Source organism: Labrus bergylta, chromosome 1, assembly GCF_963930695.1.
Source record: "Labrus bergylta chromosome 1, fLabBer1.1, whole genome shotgun sequence".
Classification (NCBI taxonomy): domain Eukaryota; kingdom Metazoa; phylum Chordata; class Actinopteri; order Labriformes; family Labridae; genus Labrus; species Labrus bergylta.
The window spans coordinates 35997987-36013231 of NC_089195.1; the positions used below are offsets into that span (position 1 = coordinate 35997987).

The 15245-nt window shown below is 43.2% G+C and overlaps 1 protein-coding gene across 14 annotated transcripts in view; it reads right to left on the minus strand.

Annotated features, from left to right (window-relative positions):
- Positions 1 to 15245, minus strand: part of LOC114918953 (NLR family CARD domain-containing protein 3-like) — a 107319-nt gene that overhangs the window by 14629 nt on the left and 77445 nt on the right. For 3 of the 14 annotated variants that reach the window (XM_065960154.1, XM_065960166.1, XM_065960146.1), the window contains exons 4-5: positions 13230 to 15183; positions 4240 to 4413 (exon numbers count right to left, since the gene is read on the minus strand). The exons of 10 other annotated variants lie outside the window; for them this stretch is intronic. In XM_065960154.1, coding sequence (XP_065816226.1) covers positions 4240 to 4413; positions 13230 to 15183 — 2128 coding nt within the window. Of the gene's footprint in view, positions 1 to 2477; positions 3781 to 4239; positions 4414 to 13229; positions 15184 to 15245 lie in introns of those variants that run through there. One more of the 14 variants, XM_065960151.1, reaches the window with a different exon arrangement.

Genomic DNA, 15245 nt, shown 5'->3' on the forward strand with positions numbered 1-15245 from the left:
ATACATTTCCTTCAAGAGACTCACTTATCAAAATCAGAACAGGAGAAATGAAAAAGATTTGGATTTAGAAACACTTTCTATAGTTCACACTCTAATACTCGCAAAAGAGGGGTAGCAATATTAAAATCCAATGTGATCAAGTTTGAATGCCAAAAAGAAATAAAGGATAAAGAGGGACGTTACATTATGGTTAAAGGAACAATTGGGCAGACATTAATAACATAATCAGAAGCTAATCAGAAAACATTGCCAAAAAACATCCAAAACAGATTTGAAAAAAGGGAAAGCCGTTATAATTTAAAAGGAACACAGATCTTTAATAAACCGAGATTCAGAACCAAATTGAGGGAACGATGTTTTACTGTGAAAGGAATCTCAACAGAGAAACTAAAGACTCAAAATCAAACATGATATTTAAAAGAAAAATTAAAGCCAGTTTGTTGAATAAATATGTGGAAATATGTCAGTGAGATACTGTTTTGTTTCGTGATGCTGTAACAGAAATGTATTGTGATATACTTTGTACAGTGTATAATGAATTGGTAAGGAGGACTTACAGGGGGGCTGCCAGTGGCTGTGTTTGCCTGCAGCCAATTTAATTTAATTTAAATTGTTTTTGAATTAAGTGTTTTGTTTTGTTTGAATTAATGTTTTGTAAAAGAAGGGCAGATATTATAAGATTAATCTTCTTTCTGCTCCTTTTCATTCAAAATTTGAGATTTTATGTTTGTTTGTTTTTCTTAACTCCATTGTTTTTTTTAATGAAATAAAATTGACAAATAAATAAAAAAAAATAAAAAACATTGGTGAACATATATGCCCCACCGGAGAGTTATAAGGAATTTTTCAAATCCTTATTTGATATAATAGCAGTAAAAGCAGAAGGTATATGCAAATGTGGAGGTGATCTCAACGTAATAATGGACTATGACATGGACACGACCAGTGTGAAGAGAAATAAGAACTCTACAACAAAGATGGTTAAAAATGAGTGGGAGGAAATGTTTTTTTTTGATGTATGGAGAGACCTGCATCCTCAGCAAAGAGACTTCAGTCATTACTCATCAACGCATTCTGTCCACTCCAGGATTGATTATTTTTTATGCAAAAAGAAAATAGAGATATAATACAAGAATGTCAGATTGGAGTGGCAGATGTTTCTGATCATAGTGCAGTTTACCTAAAGATACTCCTGAATTGTAGACAGAGAAATACAATATGGAGGCTAAATGTGGGAATACTTAATAACAAATCAGTTGTCGAGCAAATCAGAGCTGAAATAAAGACTTACTTGGAGGAAAATAATAATGGTGAGACAAACCCAGCAATATTATGGGATGCATTAAAAGCAGTAATAAGGGGGAAATTGATCGCAATCACAAGCAACCTCAAGAAAGAGAGAGAAAAACAATACAACATATATGTAACCGAACTAAAACAATTAGAACAAAAGCATAAAGGAAAAACTGACCAAAAAATACAACAACGAATGAAAGAGGTGAGCAAAAAAATAGAGGATTTGCTTCATTTTGAAGCAGAGACAAAAGCGAGATATCTAAAACAAAGTTATTATGAAACGGGCCCAAAAGCTGTGAAATTATTAGCTAGACGATTACGAAAACAACAGGCCGAAATTACTGTCAATAAACTGCATGATCCAAAAACAAACCAATTAAAATACGAACCAGGAGAAATTGAAAAGATCTTCAGAGATTACTACAAGGATCTTTACACTCAACAATCTACCTCAAATCAAAACGACATTAGAACATTCCTTGACTCCTTGGAGTTACCCTCAATAGATACAACGCAGAATCAACACAGAACAGAACAGATAACCACAGAGGAAATCCTGAAAACCATAGGAAGACTAAAACCAAATGAGGCACCTGGAAGTGATGGATTTCCATCTGAGTGGGACGAAAAATTGTCTCCATTATTACAAACTACTTTTAATTGGATCATGGCTGAAAACATTGTACCTCCCACCTGGAAGGAAGCAATAATCACAGTACTCCACAAACCCCAAAAAGATAAGGACTACTGCCAAAACTATAGACCAATATGGAACTACACACTCCGAACATTTGTAGCAGACCTGATAGATGAAGACCAGACAGGGTTTGTAGGGGGAAGACAGACACAAGACAATGTTAGAAGGACATTACACATCATACACAGAATACACAAAGAAAATGTACCTGTAGCTTTGATCAGCCTAGATGCTGAAAAAGCATTTGATAGAGTCAATTGGGAATCTTTATATTTAACATTGGAGAGGTTTAGATTTAATGAAAAATCTATTCAATGCATTAAATCCATCTATAATGCACCCACGGCGAGAGTAAAGGTTAACGGTTCTCTCTCCGATAGATTCCAACTTGAGAGAGGAACTAGACAGGGTTGCTGTCTTAGCCCGACTCTATTCACTCTGTATATCGAACCGTTAGCCCAAATGATCAGGCAAGACAATTCAATAACTGGAATAGAATTTAATAAACAAAAACACATAATTGGTTTGTTTGCTGATGATGTCATGATCTACATAAAGGACCCTGTGAACATGTTTATGCAACTTGTGGAAATTCTAGAAAAATTCAGTTTGTACTCTGAGTACAAAATAAATGTACTTAAAGGTATACTTCACCCATTTGCATTTAGCTTTGTATCATTAGAAACCTGGTAGTATTTTTGAATGGTCGTGCATCCCGCCCTCATTTTCGTGTTCATTCGTGTTCACGGCGGAGCCTGGCCCCTGGGAGCCCGGCCGCCGTGAGCTGGCCGCGACACAAGACCGGCCTGTCGGCAGCAACCGTCTCGCGGCTATATTGCCGCCGACGGCCACTGCCAGCTCAGCAGCCGAGACATAAGGCCTGCCTGTCGGTGAGGACGAGGAGCCGGGGCCGGCTCGAGCTGGGGCGGACTGGTAGTGTCGGTGCTCTCACTGTTTGCCTATGGACACAGACATAGAGTCTGTTTTCTGCCAGGAATTTCCAAGATCAATTCTGGAAGAAATCTCTGAATCAGTTGAGGAAACGTCCTCATGTGTTGAAGTAAATATATCTGTAAATGTTTTTATTTCTATATTTCTCCTGCTATATTGTATATTTTGAAGAAACTGTATCGATCGAATTTCCCTCTGGGATTAATAAAGTATTTCTGATTCTGAACTAGAGGACCTTAGTGGGAGTGGCCTGCGGCCTTTTCACGACCAAGAAGGCACCAACTTCAAAATGTTTTTCACATTTCTACTACATATATGACCCAATGTCAATACAGATTCATGTTTCAACGGGTGAAGTATCCCTTTAGACTCAAGTTCTCATGTTTAACTGCTCACCAAACCAAAAACTTAAAGAATTCAGAAGAAACTGGGAAGCAAGATCACTAAAATACCTTGGTATAAATATAACCAAAAACTTATCAAAACTATATCAAAGTAATTATGGACAGATAGACAGCAATATAAGGAAAGACATTGAAAGATGGTCCACCTATCCACTGGGGCTCCATGATAGGATAAGTGTGGTGAAAATGAACATATTACCATGTTTGATGTATTTATTTCTATAAATGCTGAGAAAATAGTTCAAAGTGCCCCGTTTATTTAATTTTCGTATCATGATATCAACCTTTACGTTGTTCATTATACATAGGTTTTAATACAATTTGGGGAAAGTGAAACGTATGAAACCTGCTGTCGGGCCGGATACGGTCCGCGGGCCGTATGTTTGACATCCCTGCCCTAAGATAAGAGTAAGGGAAAAAAAAGACGATCGTCTGCAACGAAAAGTGGCTAAAGTAAACATCTGTAATATTTATTCTAGTTATAGAGAAGACATTCAATCAAAGAGTCTTCAATTTAAACTTTCCTTTGATAGTTTCAGAATCTCAGTGTCACAAACATCTCAGACAAAACAAGTGTTTGACTTTATTTTTTCGTCTGATGGTTGAAATTGGAATGATTGTTTTTCTTTGTTTAATTATTCATAATTGATCTAAAAATCAGCTGTTCAGGTGGTAAAGAGTGAAATATACAACACGTTATTTTTTATATATATTTAGGTTTCAAATGTAAAGCTTTAAATTGCTACCACTCTGTGGATGAAACCACAGAAGAAGAAAATGGACTTCAGCATTAAGATCCTCAGTGTGGATCATTTGATTATCAGCCTGAAGTCTACAGTTTAGTTTCACATCATATGAATCTGAACAGAGAAATTAAACCTGTTGTCTTACTTCAGAGTCTCCAGTCTACAGTTTGGACTCTTCAGTCCAGAACACAGCAGCTTCACTCCAGAATCCTGCAGCTCGTTGAAGCTCAGGTCCAGCTCTCTCAGATGGGAGGGGTTGGACTTCAGAGCTGAGGCCACGACTTCACAGTGAGTCTCTGACAGTCGACAGCTATAAAACCTGTCATGACATTAATGGTACATAATGTTATTTAAAGGAATGTCTTAATATTTTGACAAATTGTGTTTTTCACATCAGAGGTGTGTGTGTGTGTGTGTGTGTGTGTGTGTGTCTGACTGCTCCTGGTCCCGGTGATGGAATTGAAAAATGGAGTGTGCATTTAGTGTGAACTATATCATCAGCGTGTATAACGCAGCGCAGTTTAACTGCGTGTGTCTCTGTGTGTGTGTGTCTGTGTGTGTGTGTGTGTGTGTGTGTGTCTATGTGTGTGTGTGTGTGTGTGTGTGTCTCTGTGTGTGTGTGTGTGTGTGTGTGTGTGTGTGTCTCTGTGTGTGTGTGTGTGACTGTGTGTGTCTCTGTGTGTGTGTGTCTCTGTGTGTGTGTGTCTGTGTGTGTGTGTGTGTGTGTGTGTGTGTATCTGTGTGTGTGTGTGTGTGTGTGTGTGTGTGTCTGTGTGTCTATGTGTGTGTGTGTGTGTGTGTGTGTCTCTGTGTGTGTGTGTGTGTGTGTGTGTGTGTGTGTCTCTGTGTGTGTGTGTGTGTGTGTGTGTGTGTGTGTGTGTGACTGTGTGTGTCTCTGTGTGTGTGTGTCTCTGTGTCTGTGTGTGTGTGTGTGTGTGTGTGTGTGTCTCTGTGTGTGTGTGTGTGTGTCTCTGTGTGTGTGTCTCTGTGTGTGTGTGTGTGTGTGTGTGTGTGTGTGTGTGTGTGTGTGTGTGTGTGTGTGTGTGTGTGTGTCTCCGTGATGCTCCGTCATGAAGACAGCAGAGAGAGGAGCAGGGAAAAGTAGCTGCAGCTTCATCAAATGTGTTTAATACTTGTAGCCTAGTTTTAAATAAAGTATAGCATAGTTAAACATGAATGATGGTAAAACATTTACCCGCCCTGTGGCGGATAGCCCTCTGAAATTTACTCGCCAACAAGAAAATCTACACGTTTGGTGTTAATTTCAGACCCTGAGTATACGTCATTACATCATACATAATATCAAATCAAGACTTATAGTATTCAAGTAATAGACTATTAATGACAGGAAATGTTTCAACTTTTAAAGAAAATACTGACATGCTCTTTGTCTCGCTTTTTAACAGAGAAAAAAGTTTATTTTAGATCTTCAAGTTTACTATTTGGAGGCTGGAACGAGTTTTCATTGTAGCCATGTAGGCTAACTCATTTAGCTGCAATCTGCTCATAGAGTCAGAGCAGAACAAACAGCAGACCGGGGACTCAACTTATGTTGTTTTATTGTCACAAATCACTCTGTTACGTTACTTTTATTTACCCCTGACCCCCCGTTACATGCTCAACTTTGTCAAAGCTAACTAGAGAAAGAAATCTTCTTTTTGAAGCTTATAGCAAATGAATTGTTCTCAGATGGATTCTTGTTTTGAGTTTGTAAAGTTGTAATAAAGGGGCAGTTAAGAGACGAGCAAGAAGGTTGTGACAACAAACAACATCAATTGAGTCCCCAGTCTGCTGACACGACTTCCTTTAAAAAAAATAGAGGTGAACATAATACCTTACTAACACTATTAAATGTACTGGAACAAATGTGTGTAAAACAAAAACTAAATGTATTATTTTGTCCGGTTTACTTTTTTCTCCACCCGGCCACCTTCTGTCTGTAACGTGATGTAAGGTATTACTGTTGGTAACTTCAGTAATCATGTCACTTTTACTAAACAGTTATCTGGTTAATGGTGTTACTTTAAGTTCTTCTACTGTCAGTGTTGCTCCCCCGACCTGGCCTAGTGGTGCCAGAGAAGAAGTTTCTGGATGTAAATACAAAGAAGCAACACAGTTTAGAACTTGCCTCTTTGGGGTATTATGCTCCTCACAAGCGCTATGCGCCCTCTAGTGACCTGATTGAGGATTGCAATAACATAGTAACAAGTTCAGTGCGCTGGAATTCGGCTCTAAATAGCTATTTAGACACATAAACATGAAAAGATATATTGGGGTCTCTTTTTAACTCAATACATTTGTTCTGTACTTTCACTAGATCATGAACCTTTTGACTGTCCCAATGACTTTTAACACAATTTTTAGTTTTAGACGAAACACATTTGAATGACTTATATACACGTTTTTTTAACCCTTTACATCAGCATAAAGTGAGGACAGAAAAACTAATCAAATGTCCCTTTCCACGCACGCTAACACAACTCGTCAGACTTTAATCTGGTGACGTTGGCTCGAGTCCATGAAGGAGGAAAACAAAAATGTCCGAGCGGTTTAAATCAAGACAAAGAAAAATATATTCTTGATTTACTTAATAGACCGTGAGCAGGAGTTAACCTTTAAATCAGCATTCAACATTATCCCAGTCTTTGGTTAATGGGGTCGTAATTAGGGCTGCTGCAGTGATCCAAGGTGGCTCAATAGTGCAGTGTGAGGTATTATCGCACGCCCCCCCCCACCTCTTTTATTTGTTTGTGAATCAAACAAACTCTCTCTCCCTCTGTCTCCCTCTCTCTCTCACCCTCTCGCTCTCTCTGTCTCTCTCTCTGTCTCTCTCTCTCTCTCTCTCTCTCTCTCTGACCCTCTCGCTCTCTCTGTCTCGCTCTGTCTCTCTCTCTCTCTTTCTGTCTCTCTCTCTCTCTCTCTCTCTCTCTATCTCTCTCTCTCCCTCTCTCTCTCTCTCTCTCTCTCTCCCTCTCTCCGTCTCTCTCTCCCTCTCTCTCTCCATTTCTCTCTCTCTCTCTCTCTCTCTCTCTCTCTCTCTCCGTCTCTCTCTCTCTCTCTCCGTCTCTCTCTCTCTCTCTCTCTCTCTCTCCGTCTCTCTCTCTCTGAGTGTGTTTGATGGTTTATTTCTTTGGCAATTTGATTTAATTTAATGTAGTTTATTGGGTGTAGGTTCACTTTAAGTTAATAGTTAGTGTGTGTTTGTGTTTGTGTTTTTCTTTTTCTCTCCTGCCGGTGTCTCTCCGGTCGGCGTCTTCAGACGTCATGGTAAATGGAGTCACCTTCGGCCACCTCACGTGAAAGCATGGCATTAAAATTAATGCCAGCTTTCCGTGCAGCGTGGAGGAGATTGGGCTTGCGGTGGGGGAGAAGGTCGGGCACAGCAGCGTGAGGTCGGCCGCTCGGATGAACAGCGCCGTGGTCATCTTCCTGGATCAGGTGGAGAAGGTGAACCGAGTCGTTGAGACGGGCATCACGGTGAACGAAATGTTTGTACAGGTGACTCCACTGACACAGCCTTCCACCAGAGTCATCCTGTCCAATGTCCCTCCGTTCATAACCGACGAGTTTCTTAGCAGAGAGCTCTCCAGACATGGGAAGGTGGTGTCCCCCATAAAAAAGATTCTGTCTGGATGTAGATCTCAGCTGCTGAAACACGTGGTGTCTCACCGGAGACAACTGTTTATGATACTTAACAATCGGGATGCGGACCTCAACCTCCGCTTCCATGTTAAAGTAGATGATTATGACTACGTGATATTTGCCACCTCGTCGGCTATGAAGTGTTTTGGTTGTGGTGAGGAGGGACACACCGTGAAGGCCTGTCCGAGACAAGGGGATCCGGCTCCGCCTGGCCGTGGGGTGACGCCCGGCCCTGTGGCGGGGCTTTCCGCTGCTCCGCCGGTTGCAGCGGAGCGGCGGGAGGCCCCTGAGACTTCATCTGCTGCGGCCCGGACCGCGGCATCTGAGCGGCCGATAGCGGCGCCGCGGAGCGCACCGCGCCTCGCTGCTGCTGTGTCTGACCTGGAGCACGGGGTGGTGAGTATGAATGATGTGCACGGTGTGGGTGAAAACAATCAGGGAAGTGAAGGAGAGGTTTTGGGTGATGTGGTGGAAAGTGAGGTGGGTGAAGAAAAGGGGGAAGAAACAGCTGGAAAAAGTGTGAGTGAAGTGCAGATAAATAAAGCAAGTGGGGTCAGTGAAGTGCAGGAGGGTATGTCAGAGGAGGAAGATGAAACACAGGCAGAGGAGGCAGGTGGGGGGAACAGTAAACTTACATGGGGGGAACAGGTGGAAGAGGCTGAGATGGAGGAGGAGGAAGAGGAAGAGGAGGCAGTGAGGGTCAAATCTGCTTCTAAACGCAGAAGGAAAACTAGAGGCACAAAGTATGAGGCAAAGAATAGCAAAGTGGAGGAGGAGGAGGACAGACAGACAGTAGGGGGACAGGGACAGACAGAGGAAAGTGAAAGTGATGACTGTGTCTCTGACAGCAGTGATATATCTGGATTTAAAATAAGTAACAGTCAACAGAAAAAACTTTACTCTGCAGAAATGATTCAGTCGTTTTTAGCAAAAACCAAAAATGCTAAAGGTGTTAAAGTTGAAGAGCATTTCCCAGTTTTAAGTTTGTTTTATACCTCGGCCAGACTCCACATGAGCCAAAAGGAGGAGTCTGGCCTCACTAACAAGGAGTTTTTTAGATTAAAAAAACTTGTGTGTAAAGTTAGAAAACAACTGAACAATGATGACGGGAAGAGCTCCAATGTGTGTTTTAATTAATTTATTGATTTTTATTTTTGTTCTTAATTTCTCACTTATGGATAATTTTAGAGTGGGAAGTTTGAATATAAATGGAGCCAGAGAGTCAAAAAAAAGAGCAGCTATATATGAAACGGCCAAAATGAAACATATTGATGTTTTTTATTTCCAGGAGACACATAGTGATAGCACCAATGAGGCAGACTGGAGGAGAGAGTGGGAGGGGGAAGTCATTTTAAGTCACAACACTTCTCTTAGTGGAGGAGTTGGCTTTCTCCTCTCCAAGTCTTTCACTCCGGTTTCACTGGAGGTCGAGCATTTTATCGAGGGGAGGTTGCTTTTAATTAAAGCACGGTTCGACCTTTTTACTGCAGTTTTTATCAATGTGTATGCTCCAACAATCGGTGCAGAGAGGAAGCTGTTTTTACAAAAAGTTAACCATGTTTTAAATGGCTGTGCCTCGGAGGATTTTTTATTCTTGGGTGGGGATTTTAACTGTACAGAAAATGCATCTTTAGATCGCAACCATGCAGAGCCGCATCCAGTTTCCCAACATGTTCTGAGGCAGCTGGTCTATTCTCATGGCCTGGTGGACGTGTGGAGAAGGATGCATGCAGACTGCCGACAGTACACATGGTCCCACCTCAGAGAGAGTAGGATCTCCTCAGCTAGACTAGACCGTATTTATTGTTTTAAGCATCATTTTAATATTTTTAAAATGTGCAGTATTGTTCCTGCTGGTTTTACTGACCATTCTTTACTCTTGTGTAATGTTTTTATTCAAAACATTTTACCTCAAAGTGCTTATTGGCATTTTAATTCAGTCTTAACATTTGATAAACATTTTAAAGAGGTTCTTATTTATTTCTGGGATGTTTTTAGACAGAGGAAGGGTGAGTTTAACAGTCTTAGGCAGTGGTGGGACCATGGTAAGACTGAGATTAAACTTTTATGTCAACAGCACACCCTCAATGTCACCAGAGACATCACCAGATCTATGAAAGACCTGGAGACTGATATAGTGGAACTAGAAAGATTGAGCGAGTCCACAGCAAATCGAGGATATATTGAAATCCTCAAAGTCAAAAAGCTAGCTTTAGCCGACCTGTTGGATGTTAAAGTACAGGGTGCACTGGTCAGGTCCCGGTTTCAAGCCATCACGGAGATGGATGCTTCCTCTGGTTTCTTCTTCGGCCTGGAGAAGAGGAGTGGGCAGAGGAGGGTAATCCACTCACTTTTAGCAGACACAGGGCAAACATTGACAGAGCCATGCCAGATAAGAAGGCGAGCTGTGAGGTTTTACTCGGCACTCTACTCAAGTGAGTATGAGGAGGAGGAAGCTCTGATGGAGGAGTTCTGTAATGGACTGCCTCAGGTCTCTGAGGAGACCAACACACAGCTCAACGGGCCGTTACAGATGCAGGAACTGAAGGCCGCTCTGCAGGGCATGCAAGGGCGGCGGGCTCCCGGCATAGACGGCCTGAGTGTGGAGTTTTACAAAGCCTTCTGGGACATCTTTGCAAAAGATCTTTTAGATGTTTTTAATGAAAGTCTGGCCTCTGGCTCAATGCCCATGTCCTGCAGGAGAGCCGTAATCACCTTGCTCCCGAAAAAAGGTAACCTGCAGGACATCAAAAACTGGCGCCCTGTGTCTTTGCTGTGTGTGGATTACAAGCTTCTGTCCAAACTCTTTGCCTCCAGGCTGGGGAAGGCTATGGAGCAGGTCATCCACCGGGACCAGACCTACTGTGTGCCCGGCAGGTCCATGGTGGACAATGTCCACCTCATTCGTGATGTTTTGGACGTCTCCAGCTCATCGGGCTGTAACACTGGTCTGATTTCTCTAGACCAGGAAAAGGCATTTGACCGCGTTGAACACAACTTCCTCTGGAAAGTTATGGAGAAGTTTGGGTTCAGCGCTGGGTTCATAGCCAAGATCAAAGTGTTGTACAGTGGGGTTGAGAGTGTGCTGAAGTTTAACGGCGGCCTGTGTGCTCCTTTCAGGGTGTGTAGAGGCGTCAGGCAGGGCTGTGCTCTGTCCGGCATGCTTTACACACTCTCCCTGGAACCCCTCCTTAACAATATACGCTACCACTCACAGGGCTTGGTTTTACCTGGTTTTAATAGCAACATTGTCTTAAGTGCTTACGCCGATGACATTGTTGTTTTTATTAAAGACCAGAGGGATGCAGATATTTTAACCAACATTATAAAACGTTTTAGCGTAACATCGGCAGCGAGGGTGAATTGGATAAAAAGTGAAGCCCTCGCTGTCGGTGAGTGGCGTGACGGTCTCCCAGTTCTTCCCCAGAGCTCGGCCTGGAGAACAGATGGCTTTAGGTACCTGGGGGTTTTCCTCGGGAAAGAACAGACAGTCCAGAAGAACTGGGAGACTGTCACAGAAAAAATTGAGGGGAAACTTTCCAAGTGGAAATGGCTGCTCCCTCAAATGTCTTTTAAAGGTAGAGTATTGGTTTTAAACAACCTTGTAGCATCCCAACTGTGGCACCGCTTAACCTGTGTAGACCCCCCTTCAGGCTTGCTAGCCCAGCTACAAAAGAAAATGGTAGATTTTTTTTGGGATGGTCTACACTGGGTGCCACAAGGGGTGCTGTTTTTAACCAGGGAGGAGGGGGGACAGGGCCTCGTCCACCTGGCCAGCCGGACAGCCACCTTCAGACTACAGTTCTTACAAAAATATCTGACAGGTCCGGCTGATCTAGTGTGGAGAGATGTGGCCAGCTGCATTCTCAGACGTGCAGATTTCCTGGGGCTGGATGCTGCTCTGTTTTTAATTGATTCTAAACTTTTAAAATTAAGTGGGCTGCCTCCGTTTTATCAGGGTGTTTTTAAGTCTTGGGCCCTTTTTAACTGTAAAAGGTGCCCAAAGTCTGACTCTCTGTACTGGTTGTTGAGAGAACCATTGATTCACAGGGCCAAGCTGGACATCAGCAGCAGCGTCACCCCCGGCCTGACGGTGGCGCTGCTCAAAACCAAGACCCTGTGCCTGCAGCAGCTGGTGGATGCAGTGGGGCCGGCGCTGCGTGATGCCCGGGCCCTGGGCTCTCTTCTGGGCCTGCACTCTGTCCGGGTGGCGGGGAGGCTCCTGGAGCTGTGGCGCCAGAAGCTTTCGGGGAAAGAGAGGAGCCTCCTCATGGACTATGGGAAAAGAAAGGCCAGACCGGACCCTGCAGACCCCTTCCCTGACGTCTACCTGAGCCCGGGCCTGGGGGAGCTCACCGGCCCCCTGCTGGCTATAGCACACTCAGAAAAGCTGACAATAAACAAAGCTGACAAAAAAACCTGGTACATGAACTGTGTGAAGGCGATCCACAAGGCCGGACTGTGCAACCGCCCCCCCACTGTGTGGTCAAACAGGCTGGGAGCAAATGGAGCCGGCCCACAGTGGAGGATTTTATATAAACCTCCCCTCAAAAAACGGACTGCCGACCTCCAGTGGAGGATTTTACATGGTGCTATTGCCTCCAATGCTTTTCTTTCTGTTCTTAACCCTGCTGTTCTTAACACCTGTCCTTTTTGTTGCCTTCCAGAGACTGAATGTTTTTATAGAGTGTAAGAGGCTCACAAGCTTCTTCTCTCTTTTAACATTGGTTTTTACTTTTTTTGATGTGGTTTTTACTGAGAGGGTTTTTATTATGGGAGCTGCCTACAAAAAAGAACAAAAAGAGAAGTGGCAGCTCCTTAACTACCTTTCAGGTGAGGCAAAAATGGGTATTTACATTAGCAGAAAAAACAGAGTGGAGAACAGAGAGGGGCAGGAGGCCAAAGCAGTGTGGCTGGTAAACATTAGAGCGAGACTCTGGCTAGATTTTAGATTTTATAAACACATTGGAGACTTGGACGCTTTTAAACAGCGCTGGTGTTTTAATGACATAATTTGTTCAGTTGTTAATGAAGAATTAGTTTTTGCACAAGTTTTTATCAGATAAATTATTATTTTTAAACATACTCAGATTTTAAGGCATTAGCACTTTGTTGAACAGTTGAACTGTGAAAACTAAAATTATGTAAATAAAGTGTTTTGCAAAAATCAAAAAAAATCTCTCACTCTCTCTCTCTCTCTCTCCATCTCTCTCTCTCTCCATCGCTCTCTCTCTCTCTCTCTCTCTCTCTCTCTCCCTCTCTCGCCGTCTCTCTTTCTCTCTCCCTCTCTCTCTCCCTCTCTTTCTCTCTCTCTCATATTTCACTCACAGCATTTAAAGCAGCTCAAGAAAACTTAGAACAAAATACAAGTGACTGAAGAGTTTGTTAATATTTCAGATAAACACTGTTTTCAAAAACCTAGATATTGTATAGTATATATTTGAAGAACTAAACGGCTTATTTTTACTCATATTTAATCACATCTGGACTTACTCTGCCTTCCTGCAGTTCCTCACAGCTGGAATCAGTCTCTGTCGTCCCTGGTCTGATGTCTTGTACTTCATCAGGTTCAGCTCATCTAGAACCTCCTCTGACATCTGCAGCATGTAGGCCAGAGCAGAGCAGTGGATCTCAGAGAGTTTCTCTGATCTGTTCTCTGACTTCAGGAACTCTTGGATCTCCTGATGGACTGAGAGGTCGTTCATCTCCGTCAGACAGTGGAAGATGTTGATGCTTCTGTCAGGAGAGATATCTTTACTGTTCATCTTCTTCAGGTTGTTGATGACTCTCTGGATCATTTCTGGACTGTTGTCTCTCCGACCCAGCAGGCCTCCTAAGAGTCTCTGGTTGGACTCCAGAGAGAGGCCATGAAGGAAGCGAACAAACAGGTCCAGGTGACCATTTTTACTTTTCAGGGATTTCTCCATGGCACTCCTCAGGAAGTCATCCAGGGATAAGTCATCACTTTCAGGAGTTTGACAAATGATGTTTTTGTCTTTAAGGAAAGCCTTCACTACACCTCTCTTCCTGTTTGTCAAACAGTGGAACCTGTAGACTGCAGCCAGGAACTCCTGAACGCTCAGATGAACAAAGCAGTAGACTGTTTTCTGGAAGATCACACACTCTGTTTTGAAGATCTCTGTACAAACTCCTGAGTACACCGAGGCCTCTGTGACATCCAGACCACAACGCTCCAGGTCTTCTTTATAGAACATGATGTTTCCATCCTCCAGATGTTCAAACGCCAGCCTCCCCAGCTTCAGAAGAACTTCCCCATCAGCCTCCATCAGCTCATGTGGACTTGTCTCACGTCCCTCATCATACTTGTTCTTCTTCCTCTTTGTCTGAACCAGCAGGAAGTGTGAGTACATGTCAGTCAGGGTCTTGGGCAGCTCTCCTCTCTGCTCTCTGCTCATCATGTGATCCAGAACTGTGGCAGTGATCCAGCAGAAGACCGGGATCAGACACATGATGTGGAGGCTCCTGGATGTCTTGATGTGTGAGATGATTCTGCTGGACAGATCTTCATCATCACTGAACCTCTTCCTGAAGTACTCCTCCTTCTGGGCGTCAGTGAAGCCTCGTACTTCAGTTACCCTGTCAACACATGAAGGAGGGATCTGATTGGCTGCTGCAGGTCGAGAAGTTATCCAGATGAGAGCTGAGGGGAGCAGATTCCCCTTGATGAGGTTTGTCAACAGTGTGTTTAACGATGACTTCTGTTTGACGTCAGACACAACCTTCCTGTTTGTGAAGTCCAACGACGGTCTGCTTTCATCCAGGCCGTCAAAGATGAACAACAGTTTACAGACAGCGAGCGTCTCTGCTGTGACCTTCTGTAATGTTGGATGGAAAACACGGAGCAGCTCAAGAAGACTGTACTCCTTATCTCTGATCAAGTTCAGCTCCCTGAATGAAAGCAGGATCACCAGACTGAGGTCTTGGTTCTCTGAGCCCTCTGCCCAGTCCAGAGTGAACTTCTGCACTGAGAAGGTTTTTCCAACACCAGCGACGCCGTTTGTCAGAACCACTCTGATGGGTTTCTGTTGGTCGGGTTGAGCTTCTGTCTTTTGGTTCTGTTGGTCGGGTTGAGCTTCTGTCTTTTGGTTCTGTTGGTCGGGTTGAGCTCTTGTCTTTTGGTTCTGTTGGTCGGGTAAGGCTTTAAAGATGTCCTGACACTTGATTGGAGTCTCATGGAGGGTCTTCTTTTTAGAGTCTGTCTCAATCTGTCTCACCTCATGTTGGGTGTTCACCTCTTCACTCTGTCCCTCTGTGATGTAGAGCTCAGTGTAGATCCTGTTGAGGAGGGTTCTACTTCCTGTTTCATCACTTCCTTTAGTCACATGTTCACTTCCTTTAGTCACATGTTCACTTCCTTCAGTCACATGTTCACATCTCTTCCTCAGACTGATCTTAAGTTTATCTGTAACCTCCTGCAGACCTCTATCTAGTGAAAGAGAAGAAACATATCCTGAGACTGGATTTATAAAATGATCAAATAAACAATTT